Raw genomic sequence first — 16,101 nt, forward strand, 5'->3', positions numbered from 1 at the left:
CAATCGACCGACGGCTTCTGCTGCGGTACCGCAACAACATGTGGAAAAACCACACACAGAACTGCAGTAAACCGCAAAACTAGAACCGGTAGTAATAAAAATGGCAAAAGTTTAGTTATGATTATGTTTACATTTGCAAATGATTATTTTTGGACGGCGGCGCATGCCTGTCGTAGCGCATTTTTATTTTATTCATCATTTATATATCAATATATTCGGGGGAAGGGCATTTTGAGCTGTGTCCCCCCAATATATATTGTAATTACGGCCTTGCATCTTATACATTAATTATACGTACATTAACTAAGACCAATTAGGTTATTTGTACATAAATATGAATCCAGTAATTTCATCTGTTCACACTGCTTTCCTTATTCCTATGATTAGGCTACTAAGATCAGCATTAAGACCTATCCAGGGCTGTCGCAACTATTACATCATTGTCTGATCGCGATTATTTGAGCAATATCGCAATTATTTTTACGACAATGATTTTTTTGCACAATATTTTAATTCCAAAATCAGGTTTCCAAACTGAATGTCTACACAAATACCATGCATTTTGGTTTTAAGCTAAATGAAAGAGGTGGGTCCAATAATATTGAGGAGTCGAATTTGCTGGATATGCACCAGAAAGGTGGTGCTCAAAAGCACAAACACCACAAATTTCAAGATCCATCACATGTATGTTTAGGCCTACAGTCTTATTAGGCTTAAACTATAATAGTGACATACAATTTACAGTATGAATAATTAATCTTCAACTAAAATGTCATAATCGTGACAGCCCTTACGATTTTTTGCAAACATGGCTAAAACAATCTTACACTATGGTAAATGCCTTTCACATTGGTATGCTAAACTTCAAAGTGGCCCATTACGATATTGACAGGTAAGGATCTTCGCCCACTTTGTTACATTCCTTCATCAAGATGCATGATTGATACGTAAGGGGACAAGGCAACTTGATCAAATGTATATTTATTTTGAATGCCTTCTATGACATCATTAAACTGGACACAAGCTCTTTCTATTAGTATACAGAGGGAGCTTGCTTTTTAATAGGACAGTCTCTTTGGTGATATTACAGACCATGTTATATTTGGGTATCAGCTTGGCTTCCACGTACGCTCGATTTGCTCTCTCCTGCCTTTGAAAGCACCCCAGCGAGCGGGCAGTGTCTCAGATCTTACACTTATCCCAGCAGAGCCAATGTCTGACACTGTTGTTGTACAGTTTTAGGGTCTCATGCTGTCTGACGCAGTCATAATCTTTAAAATACCCACTGCTTTTGTACCACATGCTTACAAAAGGCATAATGTATTTCATTTGTCATCTTCTGGTACTCAACCAATCGCCAGTTCTGGTCGCCAGATTTTGAGCCATAGTGAATTTTTATTTCACCAATAGGTTTCCTCTGGCTGGAAATAACATAAGTGACAAAACACAGTAAGACATTGTGCTGGAGATACAAATGAATAACGTAACTATATCAGTCTCTTAAAAAAATTTTACGAAAGATGTCATGTCCAACATTATTCATAACCCTTGAAATTGTGAAAATATTGAGAAAATGCAAGTTTCTATTCCAAATGGTCTTGTAATGTCCACCATGAGAGCATTCTTATCACCAATAAATTGAGAACAGCTGAATAGCAGTTGTTTCTTTAGTCAGTTACTTGTCGACTGCAAGTCATGGCTATACATTTGTATCTCCAGCACAATGTCTTACCGTGTTTTGTTAGTTGTTTCTGTCATTTCCAGCCAGAAGAAACCTAATGGTCAAAAAAGCATTCACTATGGCTCAAAATGTGGCATTGGTATGAATACTTTTGGGCTCAACTCACAAAAGTGAGTACACCCCTAACATTTTTCCAAATATTTGATGATATCTTGTCATGTGTTACCAGCGGTTTAAACATTAATGGCTGTGTGTTGTGTTATTTTGAGGGGACAGCAAATGTACATTACTATACAAGCTGTACACTCACTACTTTACATTGTAGCAAAGTGTCATTTCTTCAGTGTTGTTATATGAACAGATATAACCAAATATTTACAAAAATGTGAGGGGTGTACTCACTTTTGTGAGATACTGTATGTATATATATATATATATATATATATATATATATATATATATATATATATATATCTGTCTCTGTCTGTCCAAAATGTTGCACAGTACTGTAAGTGTTCTGGTTAATCTGCTGATTGGTCTGCTCATGTAATGGGCAGAGAAGGATCCTAATTTCATAGTTTGTTTGATTTTAAAATCAATCATACATTTATTGTGCAGGGCAAAGGGTCATTTTTTGCAGGATGCTGTTGTGGCAATTAGAGGAGAAGAGCTAAGTAAAGGCTCACGCACACTTATATATACACATCTTGTGAAACATTAAATATTTGTCATATATCAGGACTTCACTCGTTTGATTTGTAGGTAATGACTTGAAAAGCCAAGTGAACTTCTCAAAATTAAAATGCAACCTTATGGTCACTGTCTGCAGCCATGCATTACCTTTATTAATATCTAGTCTGATTTACAAAATGAGTTCTAAGGAGGTCTGAAGGAAAAATAAGACACAAGTCTTATGTGCAAATAATTACCGTGTTTCATAGCACTTACATAACCCTGGTTATATGTGTAAGCACACATTTTTCATTAGTTTCAAAAACGCTGCCACAACTCTTGGCAAGAATTTATCGGTTAGGGAACATTTATCGGTTCTGGTCCCCACAAGGATATAAAGAAAAATGTGTGTGTGTGTTAAGGTGTGTCAGGCACCTGCTCTTAGAGGATTTATTTTCCCTGGCATTTAAGAGTGGTCTTTCAGAAGTATTAATTGAACAAGCTGTCGTCAGATACAGTTTGATAATGTTTGTGTGCAAAATACCACACTTGCAAATAAAAGCTTTAAATAAATCAGTTAATAAATGTCAGTAATGTGATGCGCTTTTAAAATAAAGGAAGAGCAGATGAGTTGAAAGAAAACGAAGTATGGTCATAAGTGTCAAAGAACCAGGGAGGCGTGAAGCTTTCAACATTTCTTTGAAGGATTGTTATCTTTTGAGGATAAGGAAATTCTAAATCTTTGTTCCAGCCACTGAACAAACAGCTTTTGTTGCTGGTGAACTGGATGATAACATGGCTGACTATTCATGAGTGTCCAACCCAGTCATATCTTTCTGTAATCAATAGGCTGCATTTCTTTTGTGTGAAAAGCTATAATTTCAATGGGCTATGCAAACGACATTCCTATATATTGCACCATGAGGCGACAGTCAACACTGTGTGAAATCTACTTTCACAAACAAGGTCAGAATTCAAGGAACCAGGGGGCACAGCCACAGTCTGTCTAGGGTTGTCCGTGTGTCTTGGCATTGCCGCTGGCAAGGGTCAATAAATCAACTACTTAGGCTCCACCAAGAGCCAACAAAATCCAGCAGAAAGAAACATCCAGACAACCAGCCAGCCTCTGTGCCCTAGTAGACAAACAGTCAGCCAGACAGCCTGTGAGCCAGTAATTCTGAGAGCCCCGTTGGCTGCCCAGGGTCCAGAGAGAAAGTGGCAACAGCAGGCAAGGCAGTACAGCGGAGGCCAAGTAAAACCTAAGCAGCTTAATGAGTAAGGCTTTTCAATGCCAAGGTATTAGTTAATCGACAAAACGTTGCCTTTCCCCTCTCTGTGTGTAATGTTAATATCCTACTACAGAAACGTGTGTAATGGTAATATGCTACTACAAAGTAATTGTCATACTGAGTGAACATGTCTTGTGTGAACTGTGCATAATGTGAAGACTTTGGGAGGGGGCCTGGGGCTTGAGCAGTAATGAGTATACATTACGCACACATAAACACATAAGCTTTTGTTTACAATGGCAAGAGACATACAGCAATTATTGTTTTTCACCATATAAAAAAAACTCAAAGGGAAAAGCTGATATTCAAATGTTTATTTAATCCAAACAGATTAAACTTGAATTCCAAGGAATACTCAACTAGTTTGGTGCGTCCACAAAATCGCATGACATTGTAAACAGTTGGAAATGCCACTGTGCTGAGGCAAACCAATGGGTTAGGTGAACTAGCTGCCTTTAAAACAAATATAAGGCCACCCTTTCAATACGCAAGTCAGATGTCCCTACTATGTTAGCCATGTAGCCTGAATCTCACTGCTGGCGACCAATCCCACTGCAGGAGGTTAGGTAGGGTTGGTCGCGGCATGGGAGACTGGATGTGGCTCGAAGTGGTGTGGAAGGGCTAACAGAGGGCCTTTTCTGTGGTTTAAGGAGATCCCAACGCCCCAGGTTATTGATGAGTGACCATGACCTGTGTAGGGTGGCGTCTTTGGAATGGGATGGAAAACCTGTGTCCGTCCTGAATCTCTGAGGTCACTGACCGGAAGACTAGGGTGCTAACCTCAGCGTCCTGGAAAAAAAAGTCAAATCTCCCCCCTATCCTAAACAGTAACTAAAAGGTAGCCCTTCTCTAACCTGACCAGAGGGTGTCTAGAGGTTAGAGGTGGGCCAGTAACAGGAACAGTTTCTCTGCGCTGGCCAGCGTGACCTGACGTGGACCAGACCGGGTCAGTGAAAGGCCAGGGCGTGGTGTGGTTCATCTGACCTGACGTGGACCAGACCGGGTCAGTGAAAGGCCAGGGCGTGGTGTGGTTCATCTGACCTGACGTGGACCAGACCGGGTCAGTGAAAGGCCAGGGCGTGGTGTGGTTCATCTGACCTGACGTGGACCAGACCGGGTCAGTGAAAGGCCAGGGCGTGGTGTGGTTCATCTGACCTGACGTGGACCAGACCGGGTCAGTGAAAGGCCAGGGCGTGGTGTGGTTCATCTGACCTGACGTGGACCAGACCGGGTCAGTGAAAGGCCAGGGCGTGGTGTGGTTCATCTGACCTGACGTGGACCAGACCGGGTCAGTGAAAGGCCAGGGCGTGGTGTGGTTCATCTGACCTGACGTGGACCAGACCGGGTCAGTGAAAGGCCAGGGCGTGGTGTGGTTCATCTGACCTGACGTGGACCAGACCGGGTCAGTGAAAGGCCAGGGCGTGGTGTGGTTCATCTGACCTGACGTGGACCAGACCGGGTCAGTGAAAGGCCAGGGCGTGGTGTGGTTCATCTGACCTGACGTGGACCAGACCGGGTCAGTGAAAGGCCAGGGCGTGGTGTGGTTCATCTGACCTGACGTGGACCAGACCGGGTCAGTGAAAGGCCAGGGCGTGGTGTGGTTCATCTGACCTGACGTGGACCAGACCGGGTCAGTGAAAGGCCAGGGCGTGGTGTGGTTCATCTGACCTGACGTGGACCAGACCGGGTCAGTGAAAGGCCAGGGCGTGGTGTGGTTCATCTGACCTGACGTGGACCAGACCGGGTCAGTGAAAGGCCAGGGCGTGGTGTGGTTCATCTGACCTGACGTGGACCAGACCGGGTCAGTGAAAGGCCAGGGCGTGGTGTGGTTCATCTGACCTGACGTGGACCAGACCGGGTCAGTGAAAGGCCAGGGCGTGGTGTGGTTCATCTGACCTGACGTGGACCAGACCGGGTCAGTGAAAGGCCAGGGCGTGGTGTGGTTCATCTGACCTGACGTGGACCAGACCGGGTCAGTGAAAGGCCAGGGCGTGGTGTGGTTCATCTGACCTGACGTGGACCAGACCGGGTCAGTGAAAGGCCAGGGCGTGGTGTGGTTCATCTGACCTGACTTGGACCAGACCGGGTCAGTGAAAGGCCAGGGCGTGGTGTGGTTCATCTGACCTGACGTGGACCAGACCGGGTCAGTGAAAGGCCAGGGCGTGGTGTGGTTCATCTGACCTGACGTGGACCAGACCGGGTCAGTGAAAGGCCAGGGCGTGGTGTGGTTCATCTGACCTGATGTGGACTGGCTTGTGTGTGTAGATGCCAGCATCCGTTGCTTCAATGTTAGAGTTGTGGACCCATAACTGCCCTGCCCCTAACAGCACTGCCTTACCTCAGTCAGCCCAACCACACCACGCCCTGGCCTTTCACTGACCCGGTCTTGTCCTTAGTGTGTATGTCCAGGCTGCCAGCAGACTGCTCTCCTAAATGGCCAGCAGTCTAATCTGGTTCTATCTGGTTATAGGCTGACTGCTGCTGTCTTCTCAGATCACGACTTGGGCACTTGATGAACATGGGTGTATTTGTGGGACTGGGCAAGGGCACTTAAGATCATCCTAGCAACTGTGTGGAAAAACAGGGCAAGGTTTTGGTCTAGTATCCAAGGTTGGAGCCATTTCAATTTCAGCCAGTTCCAAAAGTCGACCTCAATTAAAAATGTATATTTCTCATTATTCAAACGGAATTGACCCCAACCCTGCTAGATAGATGGGGCCCTGAAGGATGTCCTGCTTCACCTGGATCATGATAGCCTGCTGGATGAAGAGAAGGAGAGATATGGAGAGTAATGGAGACAGACATGACACATATGCCACAAGAGCAACTTACATAACTAATTCCTGCAGGGAATTGAACACATAACCTTGGCAGTGTTGTCAATGTGAAAAATCAAGTCTTGATTGCTTAAGTATTGCTATGACACACAGCTGTGGTGCAGCCAACTGCCTTCAGAAGTCACATAATTAGTTGAATAGAGTCCAACTGTGTAAAATTAAAGTGTCACAACATCTAAGATTAAATCCACCTGTTTCTGAATGGCCCCAGAGTATAGCAGAGAGTATATCAAAACAACCAAATTATAAAGACCAAGGAACGTTCCCACCAAGTCCGGGAGAAAGTTCTGGAAAAGCATCAGTCAGTGCTGGGCTAAAAAGAAATATCCCAAACGTTGAACATTCACTAGAGTCTTGTGAAATCCATTCAATCCATACAAAATCTTAACAGTATGACACAACCAAAACTCTCCATAGAGCAGGCCGACGGGGAAGGAAGGAAAATGTTAACCCTGGGGTTCTTACAGAGTTCCATGGTCAAGATGAGAAAAAATTGTCCATTTGTCAACTTTAACCATGGAGCTCCACAAAGCTGGGCTATATGGAAGAGCGCTGTGGAAAAAGCTGTCGCTGAAAATCTGTCACATCAAGTGCAATTTGAATTTTGCCACAAGGCATTTGGAAGACACAGCAAAGATGTGGAAAAAGACTCTCTGGTCGGATGGGACAAAAGTGTAACTTTTTGGACTAAGTGCTAAACACAATGTGTGGCTCAAAGCCAGCACTGCTCATCTCCCTGAAAACACAGTCCAAACATAAACCAAGATGGTGGCAGCAAGCAACTCAAAGGGCCCAGTCAAAGACTGCTTGATTGGTTTTGATTGTATTTCTTGTGTGTAACTGTGCTCTCCTGGAATTTGCAATCATCATTGCAGATCAAGGCTGATTCTCAGTTGGCTTGCCTGGTAAAACAATGGTGAAACAAAAGACCTGACCTCAATCAATTGGCAAGACTGTTGTTTCGATGACCATCCAAACTGAGAGAGCTTAATCAACTTCACCGTTAAGAATGGGCAAAGAAACAGGATTTGCAAATGTGTTTGAGAGGATTCAAGAAGAATTGCAGCTCTGATTGCTGCTGAATGTGGTTCTACCAGGTTTTTAACACTTTATAGTTTAAAGTTTAATCACCTTTTGTTTAAAATAAAACTATATTTTGAAACTTCAATGTGTTGTGTATGTGGTGGTAAATAGAGGGAAGAAATCCTGAATGAATCCATTTTCATTCTAGAAGACATTTGCGGGGAGGTGTACTATTGGATGGCCAGGGAGCATAACATAAAGGCTGTTTCATTTCCAAGGCCCAGCCGCAGTGCTGGCGAGTTGAGGGACAGACACATTTTGACTGCGTTTGAATACCAAATCGCCCTTGACGAGCTGCACTCATATGGAAAATTGCATCTCAGCATTTGCATAATTTATGTTGCTCAAACACTATGAGAGTGAAAAGTTTTTTTTTTTGTTTTTTTTTTAAATGCTGCGGACAGAATTGAACGATATGATGGGTGTTTTTGGTGTCACCATCTGTTTGGAGAGATGCAGGCACACACACTCTCTCTCCTCCCCCCCCCGACCTTTCTGTCTCACTCTCTCAGAGCTGAAGTCAAGTGACAGTACAAACGTACAGTCTGTCTGGTTGTTCATCCTTAACGTTCAACAGATGCCATTAAATCTTCATTTAGGAGACTTAAACAGCTTTGCAAATTGCTAAGTTGTGGAAACTGAATCATCACTTAGCATTTTACTTTGTGGCAATTAGACCCAATTTTACCTTTTAAAAAACCACCTAGTGTGCATGTCATTTTAAATGGACGAACTGAAACAGTTTCGATACAGTTTTAGTTGTGTTTGTGTTCTTGTTTTATGCTGCAATTCAGCTTTTAGCTGCCAATGTATAATTAATACAACTAAATGACATCACCTACAGCTGTGGTGTTAAGAGGACAGCCTGCCAAAGATGCCTTGATTACTTAAATCCAACTAACAAGACCGACCTGGCAGTACATTAAAGGATATGTGGGCCCCTTCAAAACAAAACATATTACTCCCTCTGAGTAAATGACAAACTTTGTCCCCAAAACATAAAAAATAAACAGATCTGGAATCATTTTGACTAACTGCACAGAAGTTAATAGACTTTAGGTACTTGGACTGGAGTGTCTAGTATTGCATGACACCACCAGGGAAATATATTTTTTTTACGTTAATACTGCCATCTAGTGGAATATTTTAACGGTTTGGTTCACACGGACCCCTGAATCCCAAACTAAGCCCTTGACCACGTCCAATCTGGTTTATCAGAGGGCAAGTTGGAGCAACAAACATATTGTTTTACACCTATAATCCTGGCAAACCTACACAAAGCCCCTTGGCAATAATGACTAGGGATTGGTTTGAAGGGTTAGGACACTGCAGTGTATCCTGGTGAAGATGACTAAACTAGAGGCCAACTCTTCTACATGCTCTCATTAGGTAATCACAGTGTGGTGTCGTGATGAGTGAGAAGAGACTTCTCAGTGTCCAGCCTGGATGTTGCTGAGTTGACCTGGTTACTGTAGGTGACACTGAGATGCAGCGAGAAACTGGAAGAGATCAGCATTTTGTCCACAGCACTATGTGTGTGTGTGTGTGTTTGTGCGTGTCCGTGTTTGCGTATGATTGTTTGGGCCATAAGTCCATCCACACCAACACCAGAGTCTGTTTCCAGTCCATCAGCTGTAATTACATATGTTCGTCTCAGACTACCCAAATAATACCAGGGCTCTTTAAAGTTTTATGGCAACAGACACCCCTGCTGTGTTTAAAAATGTAGCTGCGGCTCATCTAGCGCCTAACTGCAATGCGATCGTCCAAATCAACCCCATCCATTTCATCCAAACCAACGACAAAGTGAAGAGCGACAGACAGGGGCAATGGTGAAAGGTAAAAGGTACGTTCAAATAAAACCTGAAAGGGACAGTTGTCTGTTGCCTGATGACACAGACAAACAGTGCATTCCACAACGCTTCACACAAACTCTGCTTTCACCAGGTTTCAGAGACCAAGGTTTTCTTAAAATACACGGGACAGATGTCAAATACACCAACCACATTGTGTACTCATTCCCCTAATGTCCATGAATCTGTGACCTGAAATCCACTAGGGCCCATAACATTCAATGATGTTATATTCAATGACCATCCACGACACACACACACACACACACACACACACATACAGAGACATCATTGTGACCGGTGTTCACTACATTAACTGGCAGCTGTACTGTAGCATGAAAAGCTCTTAACTGGGGTGGCATGAAAAGCTCGCATGAGCTGCTTCCGAGGCCCGGAGCCCTTTTCACTCTAATTGCTGTTTATTGTGGGTGTGAGAGGTACCGGCACAGAGGGCTGATGTTGCTAATGTTGGTGCTGTGGTGTGTATGCGACTGTGTGTGTATGAGTGTGTTTGCATGTGTGTAGAGTCGCCAGAGGAGGGGGTTGTTACAGCAGGATTGACGGGGGTCATGTGATGCCTAACCCCCCCCCCCCCACACACACACACACATGACCCTTCAGGGCCAGCAGCTGGACAGGCCACAGACTTTGTCAGAGACACACACACATACACACACACTCTCTCATAATAAGATAAGCTTCTCTGATAGTCACTAAGCAGTGACTTGGTTTGGAGTGGCTCAGTGTGGGACCGTGTATGTGTCTTTCTGTCCTGTCAGCTTGTACCTCTGTGAGGACTCAACCACACTGCGCTGGAAACCCTCCACCTACAGCAGGTGACATTACTGAACACCAGCTATCCGAGCCATATCACATAAACCTGTGTTACTCATGAAAATGTCACCGTCGTTACGTAAACTCTGCTGAACATCCGACTTGTTCACCCATTCGTTTGGTTGTTCAAGCCTTGTTGTTTCAAATGACGCAATTTATCTGATTACACCATCTTGAAGCCAGCCTGGAACGGCTATCTTTATCCAGTGCCTATGGAGCATTTATCTCTAGTCTGAATGGATCAAAACATTGTAAAGTCATATTTTGGGCCAGCCAAGCACAATAAACAGTCCCGATGAATGTATTTCAATATTATAAAACAAAATACTAAGCACTGTCATGAAAAGGGTTAAATCGTATATTTTAGAAGGACAATGGTTCTATGATATACGCCCGAAGCCCCAGCAAACAGACAGCCGTGGCCTTCTGCTCAGGCACTGTAGACAAATGGAAGGGTTAACTTTAACATCAGTTTCCCCCACCAATAATTTAATTAGACCTCAGAGCAGAGTTTGTTTAACTGAGCCGCGAAAGAAAACAAACAAAATGTCTGAAAGCGATGACCAAGTCATGTGTGCGTCCCAAATGTCACGCTGCTCCCTGTGCCATACTGCAGAGCAGAGCTAGAGCAAATAGGGTGTAGGGAGACATTTGGGATGCAACCATGGTTCTGAGTCAAATGCTGCAAACTAACTCAGCATGCATCATCATCACCACCTCCAGTGTGTTGACGCCTCTAGAGTCTATCAGTCTACCGTCCAGGCCTTGTCTTTTCTACTGAGTTGGTTGCACAGCCTAGAGATAACCAGCTATAGTCAATGCAAACCTCTCGGCCCAGCCTACCCTTTGGGAGGTCTCTTGAGTGACCTCAATGGGACTTCCTAGCAAAATGAAGGTTACAAATCCCTCTTGGCCACCTACGTTTTCGTGGCCGTAAATTGTGTGGGTGAAGAGCAACGAGCCAGGTTTGGAGACACTTACGGCTGCTGTTGGTGCTGGCACTGAGGGACAGGGTGGAGGTTTGCAGAGATCCGCTCGCTGGCGTTACAGCCAGACCCACCTCCCCAGTGTTCATCTGTTTGACCCTTTTCAGGTGGGACCTGCCATTGTAGTGGACCTGGGCTTGAGCCTGGGAGTTCAGCTGGATGTTACACACGTCACACATGGAGAAAAACAGCTTGTGATCCTGCTGCTGCAGCTGAAGGTCAGTGTTCATCTGACTGTCCGGGTTGGGCTCGATCCTCATCAGCTGGTTCAGCTCCAGACAGCCTCCGAATGGGAAGGCCATCCGGCCAGGCTCCACGAAATGGGCCTGACTCAGTGGCGTCTTCATACCTGCAGGAGACAACCACAAGAGTGAATCAGACCTACAAAGTTTCCTATTGGAAAGGAAGCGCGCGTGCGTGCGTTGCGAGTGTGCGTCCGAGTGTGCGCTTCCTTTCCACACAGACACACAGAGAGCACACACACACACAGAGCCACAGCAAATACTCACATCCTCCGAGATACATCCCTCTCCAAAGAAACATAAATAAATGTGATGTTTAGGCTACATTCTACTAAGAGTAAAACAGTGCTGAACAAAGAGCAGCCTCTCATGAGAAAGCGACGGGTTCCTGAGAGAGTGTAAGGCTGCGAGTGGACCACTGACACCGACCCGGTGTGATCCCACCTTTCTGCGGTACAGCCAGGCTCAGCTCCACCTCTGACAGTGTAGTTCCACTGTCTGACAGCTTGGTGCCACAGCATCATTCAGCCTTCAGTTGTGGAGCCAGGATGGAGCCAGGGGGAAGGAGGAGGCTGCTGACCAGACCTGGGTTCAAACAGTACTCAAGGTTGTTTCATTCCTTCACCTGCGCTTGATGGCACTTGACCGCCACAGCGGGGACTGATCGAATAGTCCAAAACAGTGCAGTCACTGTCTGGCACTGCTCGGGCAGGCTCAAAGAGGTATTATGAGATGTTTAAATACGATGTGCATCAAGGGTTGCTGCTGACTGAGTGACCTCCTGTGCCCATCTGTTGCCCTCGCACTGTGTGTGTGTGTGTGTGTGTTACGCAACCCTCAAACGTAACGCAGACACGGGAAGTGGCATACGACAGGGCGGGCGGTCTCTGGATCCCCAGACATGACAAAACAGCTTATATCCAAATTTGTAGCTAAACATTTAAAATGGGTGAATTCTCCCCCATCCAACTGACACAGACTGAGACACACACATTAACACAGATTATATCTATCAGCTATCTCCAATCAAAGCTAACATGTCTCGTTAAGGTGAAGTGAAAGTTATCCACACAAAACAAAACAGTTGTAACGATCACTGATTTGCAACTTTGAACATCACATCTGTTCAGAAACACCAAAGCCCTGAAATATAAAATACAATTAGGTTGTAATAAAAAATCTGAATTAAATAAATTGCTGTAAAATTAAGTTCACATTTCTACTAGGTTTGCAGCAGCAAATCTCTGCAAATATTTGCAAATCAAAACATTCTGTCCTTCTCAAATTGTATCTGGCCAGGCACCACAGATTTCTGTTTGCTATTTGAATAATATCGGGATGCAAAGAAAGCGTTTGATTGGCCATAGAATTACTAAATCAGCCCCTTGCAGTAGCTTAATGTGTGTTACTGTGTGTCTGCATCCTTTTCCCCATAGGCCCTGGTAAAAAGTAGTGCACTATATAGGTAATAGGGTGCCATTGGGGATTCAACTGGTATTTGTGAGGCTGTAATGAATAGTGAGGCTTTATTATACATGTAGTATATGACGGTGAAGCCATAGTGCAGTGTGGCTCGCACTGGACAGTAAAATAATCCTTCTAAAACACACACACACACACAATCCCTCTGACACAGACATGCTGGTTAATCTCTAAGGGCAGCCGCAGGCCTCTAATCCTGACAGATAAACTTCCTTTACAAACTTCCTCTAGGCACATCTCTGTGGCCATTCGGTTCCATTTCCACACAAGCCTTTCCCTCAGCACTCCTTTACATTTCACACAGCTGTCATGTAAGCATGGCCAGCACAGTACAAATGCCATTAAAACGTTTAAAACGTCTATGTGAATATCCTCAACTTTCCTAGCTGCTGTAAATGTGGCTTGGCCTAGTTAGAAGTCAGGGAAACACTGAGAGAATGAATGCTGAATTGCTTTGTTAGGGATGTAGTCGCTGTCTGAAGGAGCCTGTGTGTGTGTGTGTGTGTGTGGCTCTGCTCACTCGTGCGCTCCTTGCTGCAGGGTGGGACACAGGGACATATCTGACTACATGGTCATTCCATCCGACAGGGAGCCAGGGGTCTATGAGGTCAGGGATACAGGGAACCAGAGGGGGGCAGGAGGCCAGGCAGTGTGGCCTCTCTCCCAGTCCACATCTACACACAACATGCCACTATCCTCCAGCAACAAGGTGTTCCTATACTACTACAACTGAATGGTCCTCCCATTCCTGAAGACCACTAAATGCAATTCTACTGGGGTGGTATGACAACACTTAACGACAAAAGGACCATGTTATCATCTTCCTGCTTACTTCATAATCTTTCTTCTTGCTTGAAAGAGATATGTTAATCTCAAAACAAGCCACAGTGTTAAGACCTTGGGGCTTCAGGAAATGTGATACATGGTGTAACAAAATGTCAGCTGTGATGAATCATCATACAGCAGGTTACAAATAATGTAGTACACAGAGGACTATCTATCTGAGACAGACGGAGCACCAGTCAATAATTCATATACACAACATTCTGGTTAGCATTAAGAGAGGCCTAGTCTAGATCTCAAATGGACACCTAATCTCCTACATTGTGCAATGACTTTACCCAGAGCCCTATGGGGTTATGTATAATGAACTGATTCTCTGCACAATCTGCATTGGACAAGTTTCGCACAGCATCAAAAATAATAATTCAGCAAAGACATGGTACTAACTTCCTCTGAAGGTGTTACATAATATGATACTAAGTTCCTCAGAAGGCGATACAGTACATGGTACTAAGTTCCTCTGAAAGTGATGGAGTACATGAAACTAACTTCCTCTAAAGGGGATGAGTACATGAAACTAACTTCCTCTGAAGGTGATGAGTACACAGTACTAACTTCCTCTGAAGGTGATGAGTACACAGTACTAACTTCCTCTGAAGGTGATGATTATATGGAACTAACTTCCTCTGAAGGTGATGAGTACACAGTACTAACTTCCTCTGAAGGTGATGATTATATGGAACTAACTTCCTCTGAAGGTGATGAGTACACAGTACTAACTTCCTCTGAAGGTGATGATTATATGGAACTAACTTCCTCTGAAGGTGATGAGTACATGAAACTAACTTCCTCTAAAGGGGATGAGTACATGAAACTAACTTCCTCTGAAGGTGATGAGTACACAGTACTAACTTCCTCTGAAGGTGATGAGTACATGGAACTAACTTCCTATAAAGGTGATGAGTACTAGGTACTAACTTCCTCTGAAGGTGATGAGTACATGGAGCTAACTTCCTATAAAGGTGATGAGTACTAGGTACTAACTTCCTCTGAAGGTGATGAGTACATGGAGCTAACTTCCTCTGAAGTTGATGAGTACTCGGTACTAACTTCCTCTGAAGGTTATGAGTACACGGTACTAACCACCTCTGAAGATGATAGAGTTCGTGGTACTAATTTCCTCCAGCCAGTCAGAGGGAAACCCTTTCCCTGTGTTGGCTTAATCCACTGTGAATGCACCGAATGCCTAATGCACTGTTTAGGTCCCTTTGCTGTTTTCTGCAGCACAGACAAAAGCACTTGCAGTGTTCACTCTAATGACCTAATGTAAATGGAAACAGACAAGTGAGTGAACCTGGACATTCCCAGAGCCAGTCAGTGGTGGAAGTCCTGCCCCAGGGAAGTGGCCTGGTCTGCACTGTCCCCACACCAAGAGCACTTTACTCATCTGTTTCACTGGAATACATAAGCCTCTTTGACATTCCACTGACATGTAATGGGTATGGAGTCTCTTTCAAAGAACGGGAATAACATCAGACTAGAAAATAATATTAAGAGCCCAGTCACACAATGACCCAGTGAATTAATCTATTTAACCACGACATCATTTGTGACCAGAATTTTCCACTGTTCCTATATTCAGTAATATTACTACAACAGCACATCACGAGCAAACCAGGTAATGAAAAGTTCACGTCTCCCTTGATGACCTTTAGGAGGTTTGCATTAGTCGGAGTTGGTTAGAAAGAGAAAGAGACCTTACACTTGGGGCAGGAAAAGCAGTCAACTCCACTTCAATTTGAAACAAACAAACCTTAGGGGGTTCATTGATGATATCAATAAATTACTCCCTTTAACAACGGCTAGTTCTCCAAAATAGGAAGACGCTGCCTGCTGTCACTCCTTCAGGATTGGTATGTCACAGAATAGTTTATGGAATGGAAGCTGTAGAGCTCAGTTAGAAACAGCAGATTATTTTAGCCTTTTTGCCAAAAGTTGTCCTAAATTCAGAACTTCAGGATGTATGGTTTCTATTCCCAGAATCATCCAAATCCAGTAGCAGGCAGAGAAACGAGGAGCAGGCTGTGGTAGACACTGGGACAGTATGACTTAAATAAACCAGAACAAACATCTTAAGTAAGCAGATACAGTACATAAACAATCCCCACAAGGGATTTCGTCAGGTTCCCACTAGGGAAAATGTGATTTCTGTGGGGTTAGTTTTAGGGAAAAACGCACAACCGGGCATAGCGTTAGAACCAAATTTGGGTTGTTTTAAAGATCAGATGTTACTGGATTGGTTTATGGTTTAGCGTTAGGGCTAGCTTGAGTTTACACATAAAAGTTAGGCTATTGAGGT

The 16,101-nt window shown here is 44.1% G+C and overlaps 2 protein-coding genes across 4 annotated transcripts in view; both read right to left on the reverse strand.

Moving 5' to 3' along the window:
- znf385b (zinc finger protein 385B) overlaps positions 1–16,101 on the reverse strand; it is a 107,814-nt gene that overhangs the window by 77,441 nt on the left and 14,272 nt on the right. For 2 of the 3 annotated variants that reach the window (XM_020054560.2, XM_020054562.2), the window contains exon 2: positions 11,231–11,584. In XM_020054560.2, the coding sequence (XP_019910119.1) occupies positions 11,231–11,584 (354 nt within the window). Of the gene's footprint in view, positions 1–11,230; positions 11,585–11,744; positions 12,000–16,101 lie in introns of those variants that run through there. The other variant, XM_020054561.2, reaches the window with a different exon arrangement.
- Positions 4,151–6,049, reverse strand: LOC117592837 (soluble scavenger receptor cysteine-rich domain-containing protein SSC5D-like). The gene is made up of 2 exons (XM_034286982.1): positions 5,881–6,049; positions 4,151–5,823 (listed from the first exon to the last, which is right to left on the reverse strand). The coding sequence occupies exons 1-2, from the start codon at positions 5,915–5,917 to the stop codon at positions 4,463–4,465; spliced, it is 1,398 nt and encodes a 465-aa protein (XP_034142873.1). The 5' UTR covers positions 5,918–6,049; the 3' UTR covers positions 4,151–4,462.

Source organism: Esox lucius, chromosome 16 (genome assembly GCF_011004845.1).
Source record: "Esox lucius isolate fEsoLuc1 chromosome 16, fEsoLuc1.pri, whole genome shotgun sequence".
Lineage (NCBI taxonomy): Eukaryota > Metazoa > Chordata > Actinopteri > Esociformes > Esocidae > Esox > Esox lucius.

Coding starts and splice junctions, on each gene's coding strand:
- LOC117592837 (XM_034286982.1), bottom strand. CDS start 5,917: ATGCTGGCATCTACACACACAAGCCAGTCCACATCAG. Junction 5,824..5,880: donor CACAAGCCAGTCCACATCAG/GTCAGATGAACC, acceptor GGTCCACGTCAG/GTCAGATGAACCACACCACG.